Source organism: Larus michahellis, chromosome Z (assembly GCF_964199755.1).
Source record: "Larus michahellis chromosome Z, bLarMic1.1, whole genome shotgun sequence".
Taxonomy (NCBI): Eukaryota; Metazoa; Chordata; class Aves; order Charadriiformes; family Laridae; genus Larus; species Larus michahellis.
The window spans coordinates 87,527,809-87,548,186 of NC_133930.1; the positions used below are offsets into that span (position 1 = coordinate 87,527,809).

Consider the following 20,378-nt stretch of genomic DNA (forward strand, 5'->3'; position numbering starts at 1 on the left):
TATCAACATTATTTCAGTAGCAACCACAATAATAAGCTCTTACAAAGAGTATATTCTACTGGGAACAAAATTGTTACTGAGTAAAGTACAGGCTTTTACAATTAGTTTTTGCTAAGAACAAGTATTTCTTCACAGGCCGTCATAGAGCAATAATCCCTTGGCAGGTGCCTTTTGGGTGACCTGTCCTGGTGGTTAGATGGCTGGTGGTGCTGTTGCACAAGGAGGGGAAGCAGCATTTCACGCCCGCAGATTGATTTCTCTGCTCCCCGCGCCATCGGCTGGAGGCAGAGCCCCGAGCCCGGCAGGGAGGAGGCGCGGGAGGAGGGACAGTGGCCTGTCGTGCGTCCTCCTCTCAGCCCCTTGCGAGGGCTGGCCCCCTCGCGAGCAGCAAAGGAGGTAAAACTGCTGCAGAGGTGAGAGCATTCACTGCAGAAGTTCAGCACGCGCAGTACCAACATTTCCAAGGTTTAACAACCCCCACCAGGGCCACAGCCCTCCCTGGGCATCCTGAGCAGGGGATGCTACTCGCGCGTCGCAGCGTTCTGCAGGGCTGACTCTCGGAAGAGATGCTCCAGGGCTGACCAAGGGAGACTGCATCAGCTGCAACAAGGCTGGCAGCCACCAATGGCAGTGAGCTGCAGCGGCAGAGGCGACCGGCGAGGACTGAGCAGGCAGCCCAGCCTCTGTGAAAGCTTTCCCACAGGAAACTGCCAGCATCTTTCCAAGACCGTTTTCTGCAGCAGGAATGGCCAAGCCTTCAGAAGCAATTCCACAGCGTAAGTAAACACGGGGCCTCAGCTAAGCATCCGCTCCTGCACAGTTACAAAGATGTAGCATCGATGTATGGCTATGACCAACTGACACTTCACATTAGTTCAGAGTCATTCCTTTCTATAGGAAGCTCCAGACTGAACTTATTTTCATATATTATTAAGGAGAATCAAGAGAGCACAATATTACATTTAAATTACAGATTGCTGCTTTTATGCCTTTTCAAAATCTACTGAACTACCCTGTCTATTCAAGACATGCATGATGCTATCATGTCAAGCAATTCGGTCTCATCAGCACAAATACATTTTATTAAGCAAGTTAACAAACCAGCCTCTGTTAGGTGCTTTGCACTGCAGACCTGGAGGGTCACGGATGGGCATTCAGAGGTTGTTACCAAAAATAATTGCACAGCCACTTACCCAGCACCTGTGCAGTTGCAAAGTGAACTCATCAGGGAACGGACACAGCTGGCAAGAATGTAAATAATCTCCATGCACAAGGAGAGATGGTCCCAGAATGCCAAGGTTTCCCAGCCTGCATCCGACACGGGAGGTGCAGGCAACGCGCCCCTTCCCATCAAGGCTGCGGCAGGAGCAAGAATCGCTGCAAGGTCAGCCAAGCCGCAGGGCATCTCAAATGGTCTGCATGAAACATCTTCAGTGTCACCTCCCGCAGAGAGAGAGCCAGAAGAGCCCAGCACACCGAGGCGGTGGCTCCAGGGGACACTAAAGCACCCTGAGCCTGGTGACAGACACCATGGCAAAGTCCAGCCACGCTCTGATGGTCCCAACAGCTCACAAAGCATCGACAGGGCAACACCATCCTTCGAGGCTTCATACTGGCTCAAATAGAGACCCCCTTCTTGTTGATTAGATACCACATGTCCTCTCCAAATTGGCAAAGCCTCAGCATGAGGCAGATGGCGGCCACAGGCAGCACTGTGTGCTTGGCCTCATTTGACAAAAACGCCTGCGTGTGTGCCTACGTTTCAACGGGATTATTTAGCACCGCCAAGCGATCCAGTGACACAGAGAGCCCCATCAGCTAACACACAAGCATCACTTGTTCAGCCAACCCCTTAGATGCTGTTGGCAGGCCGCAGGGTAACATCAGCAAGTAAATCAAGTCAGACACAGCGGCACAAAAATGTAGAGTTTATTTTCAGAATACTAACACACTGACATCTTCACATGAGATCTCACTGTAGCATTTGTAAAGTTAATTTTTTACAAAAGTCCAGGCAATAAGCTCTTTGACAATGATAGCAGGCTTTGAGATGAGATACTCCCATTTCACGGCAGGGGAGAGCTAAGGGGAGAAACCGTTCTGAGATATTGCTTCATACTGGAAGACTAGGGGAGCAGCACGCCGGCCACAGGCTGCTGGGTTTGCAGTGCGCTCCTCCAGATGCACCCGATGCCAGTGAAGAAAGAAATCTAAAGCTGCTGCTTCCAAAAATGCTCCAAGCTGAATTTTTTCTTAAAGAAAGAGGACAGAAGTCCTTCCGCACAAGGTGTGATATTTCACAATGACATTGAATTTTTTATAAAAACAGATCAAAAGTATAGTTAAATATGTTTATCTGTTCATATTAGTACTTAATTACTCTAATCTCCTTACTCTCACAGATGCTTTATTCCTATGCGTCATAAGAATTCAAGGAATTCAGATGTGCTCTAGGAAACAGACAGAAAATGTAAAAAACCGTCTATTTTTAAAACAAAACACTAGAAATGCAAAGAAGATGAAACAATCTAATAAGGCAACAAAATACTGCATTTTATTGATGTTTCAGTAAGATTGTTTAGTATAGCTCAATGCTGTTAGTCCCCTGATATCAAAATTATTATCAAACAAAATGTGGCGTATCCTAATGCTTTAAAAAAATGCAGCACATTTCCTTAATGCTTATAAAATCAAGAGCCAGAAACGCAACCACTAAATAAATCCTATAACAAAATCTTAGCACTTTAAAGGCATGAATCCAATCATTCACTGTGTTTCCAGGTTTCTGTTTACCTTGCATGATCAAGTGACACATTGACTGACATTTGGCATTTTTTTTTCAATGTGGAGCAATGTAATTAGAGATGAAGACACATTTCTTCATTAGTGGACTACTCTTTCACATAAAGCCAAGCACAGAAAGATGCCCATGTTTCCTTTGGTCTGACAATGGCTGTTTGGTTTCTGCGCTTCAACAATTTTGATAGCTAATCCTGCTAAATGACCTACAGGACTGTGGATTAGGATTTTGTTTTCAGTTTATCCAAATGTTAAGTCCAAGGTGTTTAAGAATGCTAACTATTAGGTAGCACAAACTCCATAAAACTGCTGAACGTCATCACACAGAATTCATTTGCTATACAGAACAAAATAAACAGGGGAAGGCTTGCAAATTTTTTTTATATTAACAGAGAGCTGTTGCTCTGTGACTTAAATACCAGGAAACGCAAATCCTCTCTCTCCTGAACACAACGGACACGCTGTAGCCCTGACCCAGCTCCCAATGGCAGAGCAACATTTATCAGCAGAAGTGCTCCAAAACTGTATTTAGAAACCTAATATGCTGAACACCAGTAGTTAGTTCATGTGCATCTTTAACAAAGGAAAAAAGAGACTGCAGAGAGTATTAGTTACAACGCTATCAAAGAGGAGGAAATTAAACCAAGATTTACATGATTCACTTGAAGAGTAATGATCACTGAATTTCTGCTATACAAAGCGTACAGTGCTATTTTTTAAATTAAATTTATGCTAGATTTTTTTAATTTACGTGGAAAAGTACATCTATGACACTACTTTAAGTGGAAGGACTGGATTTGATAACTACACTTTATAGAGAGACATAAATATGGCAAATGAGGATCATTCCAGACTGGTTTGATCTGAGGAACAATCCACAGTAGTAAGTAAGTAGAAAGTAAGTGTACAGAGGAGGAAATTAAAGCCTGATGATAAGAGTGTCGGAAAAGGACAATATGCTTACACAATAGCAGGGATCAGATTGAGTATCAGCATCTGGAAACAGCAAGAGACCATCTTACACAGTAAAAAAAGCCATCACAAATTATCTCTCTCCTTCAAAATAACAAAGCAGACAAAGACAAGCTCTTTTCAGACTTCTGTGTATATAGAATTTTAACAGAGGAGATACAAACTGGTTAAAATACGGCTAAGAATAGCACGAACAAGAAACAGTACTTCACTTATCACTTAATACAAGTTTCTACAGAAAAAAATCAGTCAAACATCCAGATCTTGCTGTATTCAAAGTATATATACATCTGGTAGTCCAAAAGTTACTTGTCTTGGATTTAATTTAAGCACCTTCATTACACAGTGTCCTTTACTACAAAACAGCCAAACATACATTCATAACCCTAGAACTATTTTTATAATTAGCATATTTTAAAGCATTATGTCAGACAGGTGCATCCAAAGGCGTTTTTCTCTTTTAAAGATACGCAGTCTGCATTAGTTACAGCAAACAACTCTTGCATTACTGTCCACACATAATGCGGCAACTTGTTTTACAGGTCATTTATTTAAATGCTGTCACTTTTACAAAATATTTTAGAAAAAAAAAAAAGAGGAAATTTGCACTTCAGTTTCTCACTCTTGAAACCTACTTCATAAGACAACTACGCTCTCACCCCTCTGCCCTGCAAAGGAACCGCTTCGCTTTAGAGATTGTATCCCCATCAGCCCAAGGCCCGAGCGTACGTCACAGTAACGCTTCACACAGCCGCAGCGCGACTACTGCAGACCTCCAAGTTCTTTGCTTACAGCTCGTTAAGCCTCACAACACCCCTGTGAGGTAGGTACAGTAATATCCCCAATTGACAGAACCAAGACTTTTGTGTGTGTGGCACAATCACACGCTACGTGTTCACGGACCAACGAGAGCAGCCTCTGAGCCTGCAGCCTTGAAGAAAACAGTGTTCATGTTCCTGTGGTGCTTCAAGGAGCCAGACATCTGCACCGGCACTCTCCTTCAGGCCCAGGGTGGAGAAGGTTAAAGCAACGTGCTGGGCAGGTTGCTGCTCTGCCACCTCAGGCAGGTTGTCTTGGAGTGTTTATACAGGTGGCTGGACTGGCTGAACCGCTTGCCGCACTTGAGGCAGGCGTAAGGCTTCTCCCCCGTGTGCACACGGATGTGCTTCTTGCAGTCTGTCAAGGTCAAAAACGTCTTGCAGCAGATCTTGCATGCATACTTGCGTGCACCTTCTACAACCAAGACATTGTGCTCAGATAAGGCCTTCTTGCATTTTGAAAGGACATCTGCAGACGCCCTCGTCAGCTGCGGTGGACCAGGTTGTGACGGATGCCCGTTTTCAAAAGAAGTGGTCCCATTCATGATCAGCTGGGAACCGGATGAGTTGTCTTGCAGCTGCGAGCTCCTGACAGAGGTCACCACAGGCATTTTGGGGGCTATGCGGCGGTAGCCAGGAAAGCTGCTAGCTCCACCTCTTACTGAGCCCATCATTGCCCTTGACAGGGAATGCAAGCCCAAGCCCGACCGTGGGAAATCAATGCTGAACTGCTCCGCTGCCCGGTAACCAGAAGTCTGCACGCAGGGAAGACCCATCACGTCCTGCATTGGTCTAACGAAATGAGAGTCTGCGGGCTCGGTAAATGGATTCTCGACATGAGAGACGGTGGCGGATGAATGGCCACCAGCAGGGCCTGACTCTGGACTCATCAGATAAGAAGCATCACTGTCCATTCTGCAGTCACTGGTGGTATTTGGAATGTTGTCATCACTGTTTTGACTAGCACCGAAGCCACCACCTCTGCTTTTATTTAGAAAATTTGAAATACTGAAAGTAGACTTGTGTTCCAGGTTATTTGAGACCTCCATAATATGGATGTCTCCCACCCTATCGGTACTGGACTGTGGGTCAGAAAAGCTACGATCACTGCTCTCAGGACTCAGTTCTATCTTCTCTGCGCTCACTACTCCTCCTTCCACTTCAACAGACTCACTGCCCTCTGCTTGGGAAGTGACATCGCTCACCTCATCTTGAGGCTCTGGGGAACTCAAGGGCTCAGACTTTACCACCACCCTCATGTGCTCTTTTTCATTCAGACTGACCTCTGGATTCTCACATGGGAAGTTGTTCTTCTCAGAGGCAGCCTCCTGGTCAAAGCTCGTTTCCACCTGTGTTGCCTGGGATGCCATGGACATCTGCGAAATGTTTCCTCCGCTGTTGTCAGACTGGCTGGGCACTTGAGCATCTTCCTGAGCACTGAAAGACTGGTCAAACATAATAGTATTATCCTCCTGGTTATCAGCAACCACATCAGCCTTAGAGTTGTCCACAATCTTCAGTGAATCTGGTGAGAAGAAATCTTCCCGTGAATGAACTACTGACTGCCCGCTCTCTGCAGTCACATCGGAAACAGACTCATCCATGGCAGGCCTTATGCGCTGTCTGGCCCTATCTTCAGAAGACTGTTTACGTTTGTGGAGACGACGGATGGGAAAAGTAGTGCGTTGCTCGATGTTACTTCTCATCGAGGAGCTCATAGTATTTGGTTGTTCCTCTGTGCTTGGAGTGGAATTTAAGGCAGAGCTCACGATGCTCAGTCCAAGCTGCTGGAGCATGAAAGACCTCTGCATGCGCGCATTTTGCTCTTGAACTCTATCACTCGGTGGAGACATCGGCAGTGTCCTGGTAGTAAGGTAGTGTTTGCATGCTTTAACAACAGAGTTCAAATGTAAGTGAGAAGCAGCCAGCAAGACATCCATAACGTTGCTCTCCCCAAGCATTAGTGTGGAAGTATACATCATGTCTATCAGAGCAGCAAAAGCTTCTGCTGTCACCACTTCGCTGTCCAGCTGAATCATATTCATAGTCTGATCTCCTTCTGCGACAGTAAACAAAGCTCGGAAATGTGTGCTACATGCTGCCAAAACAGAGCGATGGGCTTTGAAATGCCTGTTCCCCACCACAATGACACAGTCGCAAAGCTGGCCATGAAGCCTCTGGTAGTTGAGCTGCTGAAAGATTTGCTCAAAGTGTCCTGGAAAATCCATGATCCTATAAAACAAAACATAAGAAATGATAATATTAAAAATGGCCAAAGTCGTATTCAGACCACAGTGAGCCCACAGTGGGGTTTAAACCCACAGTGTGGGTTTAAAAGTGAAAGATGACAGCTGAAAGCCCGATGAACAATAACTGATCTTAATTTACCACTGCCCCACTGGCACTGTATCAAAACTGGCAATTCTGCGGAGGAGGACAAGGAAGAAAATGCAGGTTCTGCCATGGAGCTGACCTAGTGTAACAGCTGCCTCAGCATCCCAAGTGTCACAGGCAGCTCTGCTGCCAACTGAGTAACGCAGGTCATTTCACTGCCATTGGCTCCTGTCCAAACTAAAACACACTCTTCAGTAAAACATTTAATCCTGTTTTTTAAAAAAATCTAATTGTTAATGATCTACTCCAACCTTTGATAAATTGCTCACGTTATTAGATAACCTCCCACTGAAAAGTCTGAACTTGAATTCTCATCTTATTTAATCCAGCTTCACCTTCTGCAAATGACTTTCTGCAGTTTCTCACCTACTGTGCAGAACTGCCATTCAAGCATCTGCTTTCAACGCAGAAAAGAGAGTTAATGGAAAAGAAGGGAGACGCTTCTGCACTGGAGCAAGCGGTCAGTTCTTATGTCAAACTGCCACCTTTAGCTATCCGAAGTGCAATACAATTTTCTTATTCACTATAGTTCAGCAGCTGGCATGCACTGAAAGTCCTCTCTTTTTCCCACAACACAAATAAAACGACAGTAAGACTGAAATGCCTGTCAACGTTACAAGCTGTCTCCACACTTGCTATTCCTTATGAGCCTTCTTGGTCCATAAGGAAGTTATGCGAAGCTTTTGACAAAACGATGCACTACGCAACAAGACAACTACACAAACTCAGGGATGTTTTCTTCTTAAATTTCCATCAACAGAACATAAGTCAAATCTTATTAGACTCGCCTTAAGACTGAATAGGTGACTTTTGCGACATCTCTACTTTTTTCTCATGACAAATCAATGCAGCGTAAGATTTGGGGAACAGAAAGGTTTCATTTATAGGGCATACACTCACACATATTTGTGTTCACGTTTATTTTTCAATAGCAATACTGTAGTATCACGTGACACAAGACTGTAAAGCAGCTGAAAAAAAAGTTCACACAGAAGTATACTTTTGAAGAGGGATCAAGTGTGACTCTGCCAATTTGAAATTCTGTCCTCAAATGCACACGTCATGAACAAACTATATGCTGCATTTTCATATGTGCACATGTAGTGGTTTGTCCTCAGACGGCAACAAAGAACCACGTGCCGCTCTCTTGAGTCTTCCCAATACAGGAAAGAATCGGAAGAAAAAGGCAAAACATGAGTTGAGACAAAAGCAGTTTAACAGAACAGCAAAGGGAAAAAGAGAGGAGTATAGCAGACGGGACACCTGACGCCCCGGTCCAAGCCCTGACTTCCAGCCCCCTCCCCCAGCGGTGCAGAGTGGGCATGGCTCCCATGGGATGGAATACCTGTGTCCCTGCCGGAGCCCGGGGAGAATTAACCCTATGCCTGCCGGAACCAGGACAGCACGGTCACAAGCTGTATGAGTAAATTATATGCAAAGCTTCTCATAGTCACGTTGACCAGCAAATAAAAGTTTGCTCAGAAATAATGTTTGTATTTCAAACTCTTTACAGGTGTTGCACTTTATGAAGTGACTTTGCTCAGAAGTTATGCTCAGGCCAAGTACATGCACTCATTCAGAGGAAAACAGATACAGCTGTTGGTGTAGAATGTTAATTACTTTTCAGTTTCGTTCACCTGGATGGACAGAGACTAACTATTTCCTTGGAAGGATCATCAGAAAAAGCAAAACCTCAGATATGCAAAGAGCAGCTCCCAAGATCACAGGCATGGAGCAACAGCAGCACACATCCACAAAAGCTCACTCAGCCCACAGAGCTCGAAGCTCTGAGCTCTCAGTTCCTGCAAGGCAAACAGCGGCACAGGAGGCAGGGCAGACTAGCCACTACCCCCTCCAAGACACGTACTGCTGAAAGACCGTGCTGGTACAGGTCAAAAAGCCAAGCCATACACAGAAGATCACTGATGGACTTACACACTTATGCACACATAAGCGGGCAGCTGTAGAAGTAGAAAGACACACGGGCTTCCGGCAGAAACTGAGCTCAAACTAGGAAAGTACTTCTGCAAACTTCCCCCACCTTGGATTATCACCATTAACGTGTCACGGGAAAGCAGGATTCTTGATCCTCTTTTATAAAAAATACACTTCTGTTGAACTAGTTCAGGAGTTATTCTGCAAGCAACATGAGATTAGCTTTCTCATTAGGAAACGATGTTAACGTGTGCTCTGTGTGCCCTCACTCCCTGCACAACCACCCACTTGCTCCCACTCCTCACTCTGCCAGACCAAATGTCCCAGAGGAAGCTCCCGCTGGGGCTGATGGAGGTTTCCCAGTCACACCACCCGATGGCAGAGCAGAAGCACAAGCTGAACACATGACGGGCTCTCCATCCAGCAAGCATTCAAAACTGGGCCCCCGTTTTCTTTTAGGCCCACAGCTACAAACTGTGTTGGACTTAAAATACTCCTCTCCTCAGCCAAAACTTGCCAGTGTCTCCAATAGCTATGGAAGGAATGGGCAGAGTAATTGTGCTCTGTAACACTTCTTGTCATTAAATAAAGTTTTGCTTTGTCAGGGGCAGGAGACTACAGACAGCTATGGGGTAAGAAGGCCTTAGACGCAGATACTCTCCATTTTTAGCTTGTCTTGAGGCTACTATGGACACTACTGTGTGATCAACAGCTACCATTTTCTGATTTGGAGGTTTTTGAAATGCCTTAGGAAGAAAGAGCCTGGACAAACAGGACAAAGGGACCTGCTCAAGGTTGCAGCTTTTGCTGCACTTGGACTAACATCAGGCTACATAAAATAATAAGCAAAAAGATCTGAATTCATGCCAGAAGAGGTAGCAAACTAACATAAAAGCACAAAGACTAAAACCATTAGGTCACAAAAACTCCCACGGAACAGCCGCTGCCAGGTTGGAGCTAATGCAAGAGCAGCTGCTGTCCCCAGTTGAGTGGCAGCTGGCACCCAGGCACCGTGTCCTCCTCCAAGGCACACGATGGACACTTCACAGGTCTTTGCTGGAGAAAGATTTCACCACCTAGCCCACTGGGCAAAGAATCTCTCCAAAGGATACAGTTTTACCTAAACACTGAAAAGCCGAAACTTCTGCTGGTAAAAATCTGTTACCTCCAACTGCAATTGGTTCCTGTGTATTTTAAAAAGAAAAAAAAAAAAAAGCTTCCAGCAACGGTGAGAGTCCAGGCTTACCGGCAACATCAAAAAATCCCCTAATTTGGCAGCACTACGATGCCTGAATGCCTGAAATAAGCACCATAATGAGATTTAATTAAGTACCATGTCACAGTCCACCCTACCGCTATAAATGAAGTTATGTAATAAACCAGAAGAATTTGAGTTTGCTGCTTTTTTTTTTTTAATACGAAATAGGAATACGGATAATAGGTGATTTTATTTCTCTTCACTAACAATGCATATTTAACAGTAAAAATAAGACAACATTTTCAAACAGAAAAAACATTAAACAAACACTAGACAAACTTCGGAATTGCACAGTTTTTATTTCTACACATTTTCTCTGAGAGAAGCATAACACAAAGGAAGGTGAGGAAATGCCTTCTGGGCGCGGTAGGAGGAGGGAGGAACAGGACGGACCCCGAAACTCACTGACCTCAGGCAGCTAGACAAAAGGAAGAGGGGGAGCTTGTGGTAAGAGCCACAGGTCCCAGAAGGAACGTGGCAGAGGCCTGGGCTGCTTTATGAGCAATGCTGTTGCTTTGCTGTCTGCCTTTGCTGCTCGGGCAGCCCTGGTTAAACTCATGGCCGCCCTTGTTCCTGCGAGCACCATGCAGGGATGGCCTCCACTGCAAGGAAAGCTCCCCTCCAGCCAGGCATCTCTGGAAAGTTGAGATGGGGCTGCCAAACAATTCTTCATTTATCTTCTTTTGCTCGCCTCTGAGATGGATGAGCTGTTATGTCACAGATAATTCTCCGTTCTGGGCTTCACAGGCCTAAACCACAGATCTAGGGGGAATTTGGAGAGGGGGCCAGCGAGGGGCTGGGGGAGCAACAGTGCTCTGGCAAGAGCAGCAAAGAAATTCCTGCTCCATCTGGAGTCCCATCACTATAGCATCCGTGTGCTCTTGGGGGGCCTGGATGTTGGTCGACTTTCTTCTCACTTCACTCCACTCCGCAGTCAGGAGTGACAGGTCCAGGGAACCATTTGATAGTTGTACAGCTATATGCACGGCTGAGCCGCACAGTGTACAATGAGACAGCCCACCAGCAGACACCCCGGAAAACACCAGGCACCCACCACACCAGGAGAGGCAAGGGATCTCCTTTCCCTAAGGACCAGAACTGGAGAACACCACAGAATTACCTACAGTGACTCCAAAATGCAGCAGTGCTGAACCACTGTCACCACCACCTACAATGGCAGCCAAGACAGGCGCACTTTCCTGTGCCCCATCTGCAACCACGAACAAAATCGTTCCACTTGTACCTTCACCAGAGAAAGCACAGGGCCCAGCAGAGACTGCTCCAGCTTCAAGGATCGTCAGAAGCAAGCTGTTTACAAGTACCCAAGCATTTCCCAGTCTGTGCTCTACTTTAGGTCATTTTAGGAAACGCACTGTAGAAGATATAAAATACTTGAGAGCTCAGGCATTGCCCTTATCAACCCAACACCAGGATCTGGTATGCCCCAGAAGGCTATGTAATAAAGCATTCGAACCAATGCCCAGAGAAGACCGGAGGTGGAAAACACCAAACATGAAGACAGGATTTCACATCAGTAAAAAGACTGAACTGGACTCCAGCAAGGAAGATGGCTAACAGGGATGGTCCAAGGTATTTCTGCCCAGGCAGCAATATGTATTTCAACCAGAGAAAACAGGCAAGAGTTGTTGTTTTGACCAATGATTTGGGATTTCAGAATTCAGAGAGAGTCCTTGCTTACAGTCACCAAAAGTAGTCGTATCTGTCATGCACCTGAAACAAGACAAACCCCAGTGTTTCTTCAAATAACAGTAATTTGGCTTGCTACTTAACTTTTACTACACCATAAAAGCTAAATACCTTGAACCAGAATCAACAAACACAGACCTCACAGTGAAGCTGAGATCTTGTACAAGATGAACTGAAAATTATAAAACTAGATTTGAATCATATATACTGCCTCCTATCCACATACCACCTTCATCAAGAGATCAGCTACTTCAGGTTACTAAATACATGCAACACATCTAAGTCATTACCAAAATATATGAGTGGCGCATTTCTGGATACACACACTCTGTCTGTCTTCCCCTCCTGCTCCAGTGATACCTCACCTTTCAGCAACAGCTGGCCATAAGGCACCTCTGAACTGCCCATGGAATGATAGGGGAACCCCCATCCTTCCCCTATCAAACGACCCGACACCTCCAGCACAGGACAGGTGGCATCCCATCACACAGTGTGCGAATGCCTGTTCGGATGAAGGACAATCCCAACCAAGTAGTGAGTGGTTTCAGTAGCCAGTCTCTGCAGCCTTCACGAGGCTCACAGCCAGCCCCAGTTCACAACCTGGGGACCCATGGAATGTTAGATGAAATCTTTGCTGAATGAGATCCAGTCAGTGGGACTCAGGGGAAGCATCAGTGGCACGAACAGCAGACATCAAGTCCAGCACCTTTTGGAGAGCAGCAGGAAAGGGAACAGCTTACTTTTATAATCAAACAAGTTGCCACAAGAGAACAGAAACTATACCAAATTGTTTAGCTACAAGGAGTTTTACTATAAATACAAACAGTCAGAGCTAGGAAAATTCTAAGGGCAAGGAATGAAAAAACATCCATGAAATCCTGACTGGAAAACAACTGTTCTGCCTGTCCCTGAACTAAGGCCTATGAAATCAAACTAGCAGATCAGAACCAAAGAAATACTCCTTCACATAACGTAGTAAAGCTATGAACTCCTTGCCACGGGCAAGTACACATGAATTCAAAAGCCATTACATAGATTTGTTGAAGAAAAATCATTTGAGAGCTGTTAAATATTCAGATGCCACCTCTGTCTGGGGAAGGCACTAAACCACAAGTCACTGGAGGCGTAGTTTTATATACACTTACCTCTCTGGCTTTCAATTTTACAGATTGCTTTGCTATTTTCAGAAGAGTTTTTTAGGAGAGAACTGTGGATTTTTTTTCATGTAAGATTGACTTGGTAAAAATGAATAAGGAAGTGGTTTCTTCGTAGCATTTCGATTATATACGCTTAAAAAGATAATTAACCTTTGAATAAAAAGTGCACTCAGTAAATATTTAACTTGCCTCTTCACTGCTATAAGAAAGCATACCACAGCAGATCCAACAGCCCAAGAGAGGTGAGGCTGCTGCTGCTAAACGTCCCCAGGTCCCAGCAGGAGAGCCAGGGGAAGATGCATTCTCAGGGGCGCAAATGCACAGAGTACACGTAAATGCTATAAGGGACACTCAGCACTCACACAAACACGGGCAAGGCCAGAGGCCCCGTCCCGCTCCCCTCTCTGGCTGGGCAGGATGGAAGTCCACCTGCCAGAACATACATACAGGTGCAAGGTGGAGACCTCCAGCAGCTGGCCCTCCCAGTAGCTGCTCCCTGAGTCCCAGTCTCCAGGCACATAGTCCCCGACGCCACAGCCTGGCTCCTGCACAGACTGTCACAGGCACACAGAGCCAACCAGGACGCCCCTGCTCCCACAGCTGACCCTGCCATGTCCTTGTCCCTATAGACACAGGCGCTCTCACACCCAGAGCTACCCGTAGGGACCCACAGACCTGTTTGTCTCTAGGGCACTTCACTGGCTGATCCAGGTTGATGTTCGCTGGCCATCAGACACTCGCACACCTGCTCTTGCTCCAGTCAGTGCCTCTAGGACACAGGGACCCTCTGCCTCGTGGCAGCACTCACACCAACACAGAGCCAGGAAGGAGTTTAATAAAGGGCAGGACAGACAGTGCTTACCAGATGCAGGGCATGGCCAGGCAAGAGCACTGACCAGCCAACTGCCTACACGTGACCAGCCCTTCTCATCCCCTTACCCCGCTGTACTTCCACGCTTGTTCCTCCCCAAATCCCCTAAACTCTTCCTTTGCCTCACTTTTGGTTCCTCCCCTAAACAACCCATAATAAGTTCCGTGGGATCCCAAACTGATCTTCCCCGCAGCCCACATGTCCTAGAGGTGGGCAGCAACCCCCTTGGTCTGACAGAGCTGCTCTGTGACTCAACATGATGGGTCATGACAGGACACTAGGCAGGGGCTCTGCTGGGACTGCCCTGGCAGGGGCCTGGACAGGGTGCTGCTTCCTCGGAGTCCTTAATTTGGGTTCCTGCCTGCGCCCCTGTGCTCCTCTGGGCCTGTGGAGATATGCCTGTGATGGGCTGGCTCCAGGGATGGGCTTGTGAGCAGCCCCTCAAGGTACTGTTTGAGATCTACCTCCTGACATTGCCTCTCCAAGCGCCCTTGGGGCTGTGCAGAGGAGCTTGATCATGTAACCGTTCACGGTGGCACATAGTAAAATATTCCTTATATATGTGGAGGAAGATAAGGCTTACATTTCTTACACTATGCCTTCCGTGTTAAGAAAGCATCAGGATTAAAAATACCTAACTGGGAAGACAATGTGCAAGTGTTTTGAAATTCTAGGAAAAAATACCAAAAATTTACAATTACACAGCCTGTTTATTAACTTCCCATTACCTATTAACCTCAGAATCTCCCTGTCAACTCCAATCAAATTTAACAAAGAGGAGGTAAGATACTGGACTCCAACATTTTTTCTTTAAGTTAGTGTCTGGTTACAGAAGAAGCCAAATTTATAAGGACTACTTCTCACACAGTCATAATTAATTCCCTTTTTCTCTTAAACAACACAAAACTCCCCAAACCAAAACCAGCCAGCCATCCAGTTTGCACACAGAGCTATGAATGAGGCACTCGTGCTGCCATCTGTACAGCCAGGCAGGTAGCAGAAGGGATACTAGAGATTTTTCCATAGGGGTTCAGGCTTTGTTTGTGCATATTTCTACTACTTGTAGTGGTGTAATTTCTTCACATGGTTTCCTTCTATTTCTTCAACGAATAGTATTGATAATAATATGTAGACTTACAGCCCCTTTTTCCATCAAATCCCTCTGCTCTAGCACTTAAGCTGCAGCAAGATGGGACAAGGCAAGCATTTAAATATATTTACACTGAAACTACTGCAGAATCAAAACCTTTTCTCTCACTTCTTTAAAAAAAATTAAAGCCAGCCCCCTATAGTGTGAAAAAATAACAACTCTAAATAATGATCTATTTAAAATTGTGTTACTAAGTCCAATAGTAAAGGACACAGTTTAGTTTACACTGCAATCCTGAGCCACTGTCAAGAACTCAAACATACATAATCAAACAAATAGAAAAAATCAAATGCAACCCCAAGTTCCCCACAAAGAAGCCTTTAAAAAGTATGCAAAGTAATTGATTGTGTGTTACTAAAACCAACAACAAAAGCTGCCTCAACTACACTGTTCTGTAGAACGACACCAGAAATCTCACATACAAATATACTACTGAATACTTTTTGACTAGGTACTTGTTTTTTCCGTATCAGATAAAAGAAGGGCAATTTATTACTTGCACCTCAAACCCCTTTCCCAACAATCTGTATTTAAATGCATTTGATAGTTTAGGTACCAGGCCTGAAGGAATCCCTGGCATATAGACAAAACTTGAGAGTGTGCCAATATAATAACTGTTTGCCTCTTAGCTTAAATTACATTTTACGAAACACTACAATACACTTGCACTGTGCTTTATCACTGTGCTTTACATAATGCATCTCATAAAAAGCTCCCCTGAAGCCTGAAACACAAACAAATCTAGACAGGACTCTGTGACACAAGTGTTATTTTAGAAAACACTTTCTGCTATCAGTTATGTGGTTTTTTTAACAAGTTAGCAGGACAGTGGGAAGGTAGAGACAGGAAGAAATGGAAGTCTTCACTTTCTTTGACATCTTCAGCACGTTCGGTCACTTTGAAATACGGACGGTGTGCATTCTCTCCTCTGAGAGTGCTTTCAAACTCAACATATGGAGGAATTTTAGTTAACAGTAGTTAAAATGATTTCTGGACTTGCCCTGTACAACTAAAGCAGGCTCCAGTGTTACATCACTTTTGTGTATGCAACAATACGGTGAATGCCAGCCACAAACAGCATTTTTTGAGTGTGTCTGACAAGCACCTGCAACTAGTGACTTCCATGACAGCTGAGCTTACAGCATCTCATTTGATGTTTCCTTAGCCAGGTTTTATATACAGTTCCACTCACACAGTTTATCTCCCTATTGTCAGGGAGGATGAGTTACAACTTGTCTAAGAATCAGAAAGGATAAACTGCACTACAAATGCAGCTGCTGGTTGCATCAGCCCTCCATAGAAGAGTGAGAGATTAGCATATGGCTTAGTATTTTCTCATCATCTGAAAGGTACTGCAAATAGACAGTCCAACCCATGGAAACACTATTAACAAACAGTAACAACATAGCTTGCCAGTTGCAAAGAGCAACAGGATAGGAGCAACAAAAAGCTTCCTAAAGAAAGGGCTAGATTTTTCTTAGACATTCTTAGTTATCTGAAGAAATGGACACTACCTGTGCCATGGCCATCCTCCCTCTTCCTAACATTTCCACTCACCTCCTCCCAGCCCTGTGATGCTTCTCTCAGTCTCCAGATCCTGCAGCACAGTGTGACTTCAGAGGAAGACACACAGGAGGAGACTGAAACGTGACACTCCTGCATTTTGATGTGCCATCTCAGCTTGCCACCAGGCGGGGCGTTTCTTTGTTGTAATTCTACTATTTAACACACCTGTACTGTGTATGTTCTGAACAGACCGAACACTGTTTCCTTGTAATTCCTGGCTCACCCCTTCATCATTTGAGCTTCAAAGTCAAGATCATAGCTTTCATAGGCTGCAGTCTCTCTCAAAAGAGTTGATGTGTGCTTTACCAGTCAACTTACAAAAGCACGGTGTTTTCTAAGAATCAATAAGAAACAGAAAAAGATCATGCATTCTATTCTTGATCTTAGGAAGCTAAAAAACTGTATCTAGATATGAGAAAACAGCTGTAACCAAGAGGACTATGGGTTTTTAGTCATTGCACAGTGAAACACCTCAAGAAAGCTGTTTGGGCAATATCACTATTTGATTTATTTACAAAGGGAAAAGCAGAGAATGGTGCTACACAGAACTGGCAGTAACGCCATTTAAAGGCATGGGAAGACAAACTGCCATCAACAAGGATTGATCTGAATTGACAGTTATGTTACCAGTTCAGAAAACCTCTCTTGAGGTTCATGGTACCTTCGCAGTCTCTGTCACTGGCATCATCCTCTCACAAGAACAGCCAGCGCTGCAAAGGAAACTCAGTTGTCAGCCTCTCTTGCCTACCATCACCCCAGTTCAGGAATCAAACCATAAATACCAACAGAACCAAAAGTGGTCTGTGGCCAAGGATCCCACAGGAAAGGGCAGCCACAGACAGCTCGGCGCCAGCATATCATCTTCTTGCTCAGCATGGCAAGCATTTCTAAATCTAGCTCTTCAACTTCACTATTTACCAGAGATTCAAGAATTTTTAAAAACCCCATCCAACAACCTTCCTTGGTGATTCCTTTGCCTAAGCTTTTAACCCAAATGGAACTAGGGTTAACTGCATAATGAATAAATCTACTTTTGCCAGGAAATGGTTTAGATTGAAGAAACAAATATTAGTTTGCCACCACCACAATGGATTCATTAGTATTAAACATCTTCAGCCTAAGCAAATAACTCTATTCACATAACTGATTCAACAGATGACCACTGTACTTCAAAGGAGAACTACTGAATTACCTGCTTCTGACCTTCCCAAACTTGTTTCAAAAACTCATCTTCTAACATTATCATTTTACCCTCAGAAGGGAAAAAAATCTACCTGGACACATTGCACACTTCTGCCAAAACCTGGAATTGTGGAGGGTTGACTAGACACCCGCCCAGCCGCTCTCTCACTCCCCATCCTGAGCAAGATGGGGAAGAAAGTCAGATTAAAAGCCTGTGGGTTGAGGAAATAAGGATAGGGAGATCATTCACCAATTACCATCCAAAACACTCAACTTGGAGAAGATTAATTGAATGTATTGTCAATAAATAACAGAGTAGGACAGAAAGAAAGAAAAACAAAACTAAAAACACCTTCCCCCTCCTTCTTCCTAGGCTCAAATTCGCTCCCAAATGTTCTACCTCCTCTCCAGAGGAGCACAGGGAGATGGGCAATGGGGGTTGTGGTACAGTTCATCACACCGCTCCTTCTTGCTCACACTCATCTCCTGCTCCAGTGTGGGGTCCCTCCCATAGGAGACAATCCCTCACAAACCTCTCCAGCATGGGTCCTTTCCATGGGGTGCAGTCCTCTGGGAACAGACTGCTCCAGCGTGGGTCCCCCATGGGCCCACAGGTCCTGCCAGAAGCCCTGCTCCAGCACAGGCTCTCCACAGGCTACAGCTTCCTCCAGGGTACATCCACCTGCTCTATCATGGACCTCCTTGGTCTTCAGCTGGACAGCCTGCCTCACCATGCTCCTTTCTACAGGGGAATCTCTGCTCCGGTGTCTGGAGCACCTCCTCCCCCTCCATCTTCACTGACTTTGGTGTCTGCAGGGCTGTTTCTCTCACATTTTCTCACTCGTCTCTCCCAGCTGCTGTTGCGCAGTACTTTCTACCCTTCCTTAAATATGTTATCACAGAGGCACCACCACTGCTGCTGACCGGCTCAGCTTTGGCCAGCAGCAGGTCCGTCTTGGAGCCAGCTGGAGTGGGCTCCGTCCAACATGGGTCAGCTTCTGCTGTCTTCTCACAGAAGCCACCCCTGCAGCCACCCTGCTACAAAAACCATGCCACAGAACCCAACACAAGCATGTACTAATGAAGAATTAAAAAGAACACGTTGTCCTAATCACAGTTTAAAAGTCACGCTAGAGGGTAACAATTTACATGACTTGAGTGTATTATGATGAATTAACTGAACTCCTTCCGGGCAGTTTTTGAAAGGCGGGGGAAGAAATTAAGCATCTTTTCTCAGTTTGAAATTTAACTTCCTTCTCTGTTTCACACGGACACCACTCCAGGTCTACCTTTTGTTTATAACAGATGGGTTTAAAGCAGAGCACAACATAGTTACCAGCTTAACCACTGCAGCATTTGCCTTCGCTAGCACGACCATAAGAAAACTGGCAGCTAGTGAGGTCACTACCACAGAGATAACAAACACATTCCAGAGAAGCAACTGGTGTGGATGCAACTTGTGTTGCAAACAGTGCATGGGACACCTCTCCACCTGTATGCTGTCCTCCAAAGACGAACTGTGATTCAATAATTACAGCCAGTACAAAAAAGTAAAGCCTAATTTGTGTCATCCAAAGATATGCTTCTTTGAAAATTTCAAAGCATTAAGTTAGCTGACAGCTAAGAAAGGCTGTTGTTCCTGTGCTCATTCCTCAGTGCGCTGAAGGCACTGTTCTGAAGAGTGGAGTCGTACTTTTTTTTTTCTTTTTACATCACCTGTAATATCCGAGTTCTATGTCCCTCTCAAGCCTCAGGACAGCACCTACATCTTATCCTTACATCGTCAGCAGTTAAAAACACATATGTACCTTAAGCAAAGGTCACGCACACACAACAGAAGGGCTCTTTGGAGATGCCTTGCCGAGCGCGGAGCTTCAGGTCCGGCCCGAGCGACAGCTCTGTTACCCCGGGGCCCGGCAGGGCCGCCCGGCCACCGCCAGGGCTCTCTGCCCGCCGCTGTGACCCGCCGCCACCAGCCGGCGGACACCCCGAGCCGGCGGGTACCGAGCTGGGACTCCGGGGAGAGCGAGGCCCCGCAGGGAAATCCTGTTCTGCTACGGGCTCTTCACCAGCACGGCGGCCTCAGCGGTACCTCCGTCCCGCAGCACCACCGGCGGCGGGCCGAGCTGCCGCCGCCTCCCGCCCGGCCCGGGCCTGCCCGCAGCTCGCCGCCCCCTCGGGTGTTCCGGGGGTCCCGGCGGTGTCCCAGCAGGGGCCGGGGAGGGGCGGCACCGGGGAGGGGCGCGCTCTCCATCCCACCCCGCCCACGTCACCCGCCGTCCCCCGCGCGCCGCCGCGCGCCCCCCCCTCCCCGCCCCGGCCTTGTCTGGCGCCGGCACCGCCCGCCGGGCCGGGCCCGCCCCGCCCCCGCCCGCTCACCTGCGGCCCCCGCCCCCCGCTGCCGCTGCCGCTGCTCTCCGGGCGGGCAGCGCCGCGGCGGCGCCCCGGGCGGCGGCAGGGCGGGCTTGGCCGTCCGCCTCCTCCGCCTCGGCCCTACGGCCCCGCGCCGCCGCTCCGGCTCCGCCCCCGCCCTGCGCTGCGGCGGCCGCGCCGGCGGCCGGAAGTGACG

The 20,378-nt window shown here is 46.4% G+C and overlaps 1 protein-coding gene across 1 annotated transcript; it reads right to left on the reverse strand.

Annotated features, from left to right (window-relative positions):
• Positions 1-1,909: 1,909 nt before the first annotated feature.
• On the reverse strand, positions 1,910-20,375 carry ZBTB5 (zinc finger and BTB domain containing 5). Its single transcript, XM_074571072.1, has 2 exons — positions 20,189-20,375; positions 1,910-6,821 (listed from the first exon to the last, which is right to left on the reverse strand). The coding sequence occupies exon 2, from the start codon at positions 6,815-6,817 to the stop codon at positions 4,793-4,795; it is 2,025 nt and encodes a 674-aa protein (XP_074427173.1). The 5' UTR covers positions 6,818-6,821; positions 20,189-20,375; the 3' UTR covers positions 1,910-4,792.
• Positions 20,376-20,378: the final 3 nt, after the last annotated feature.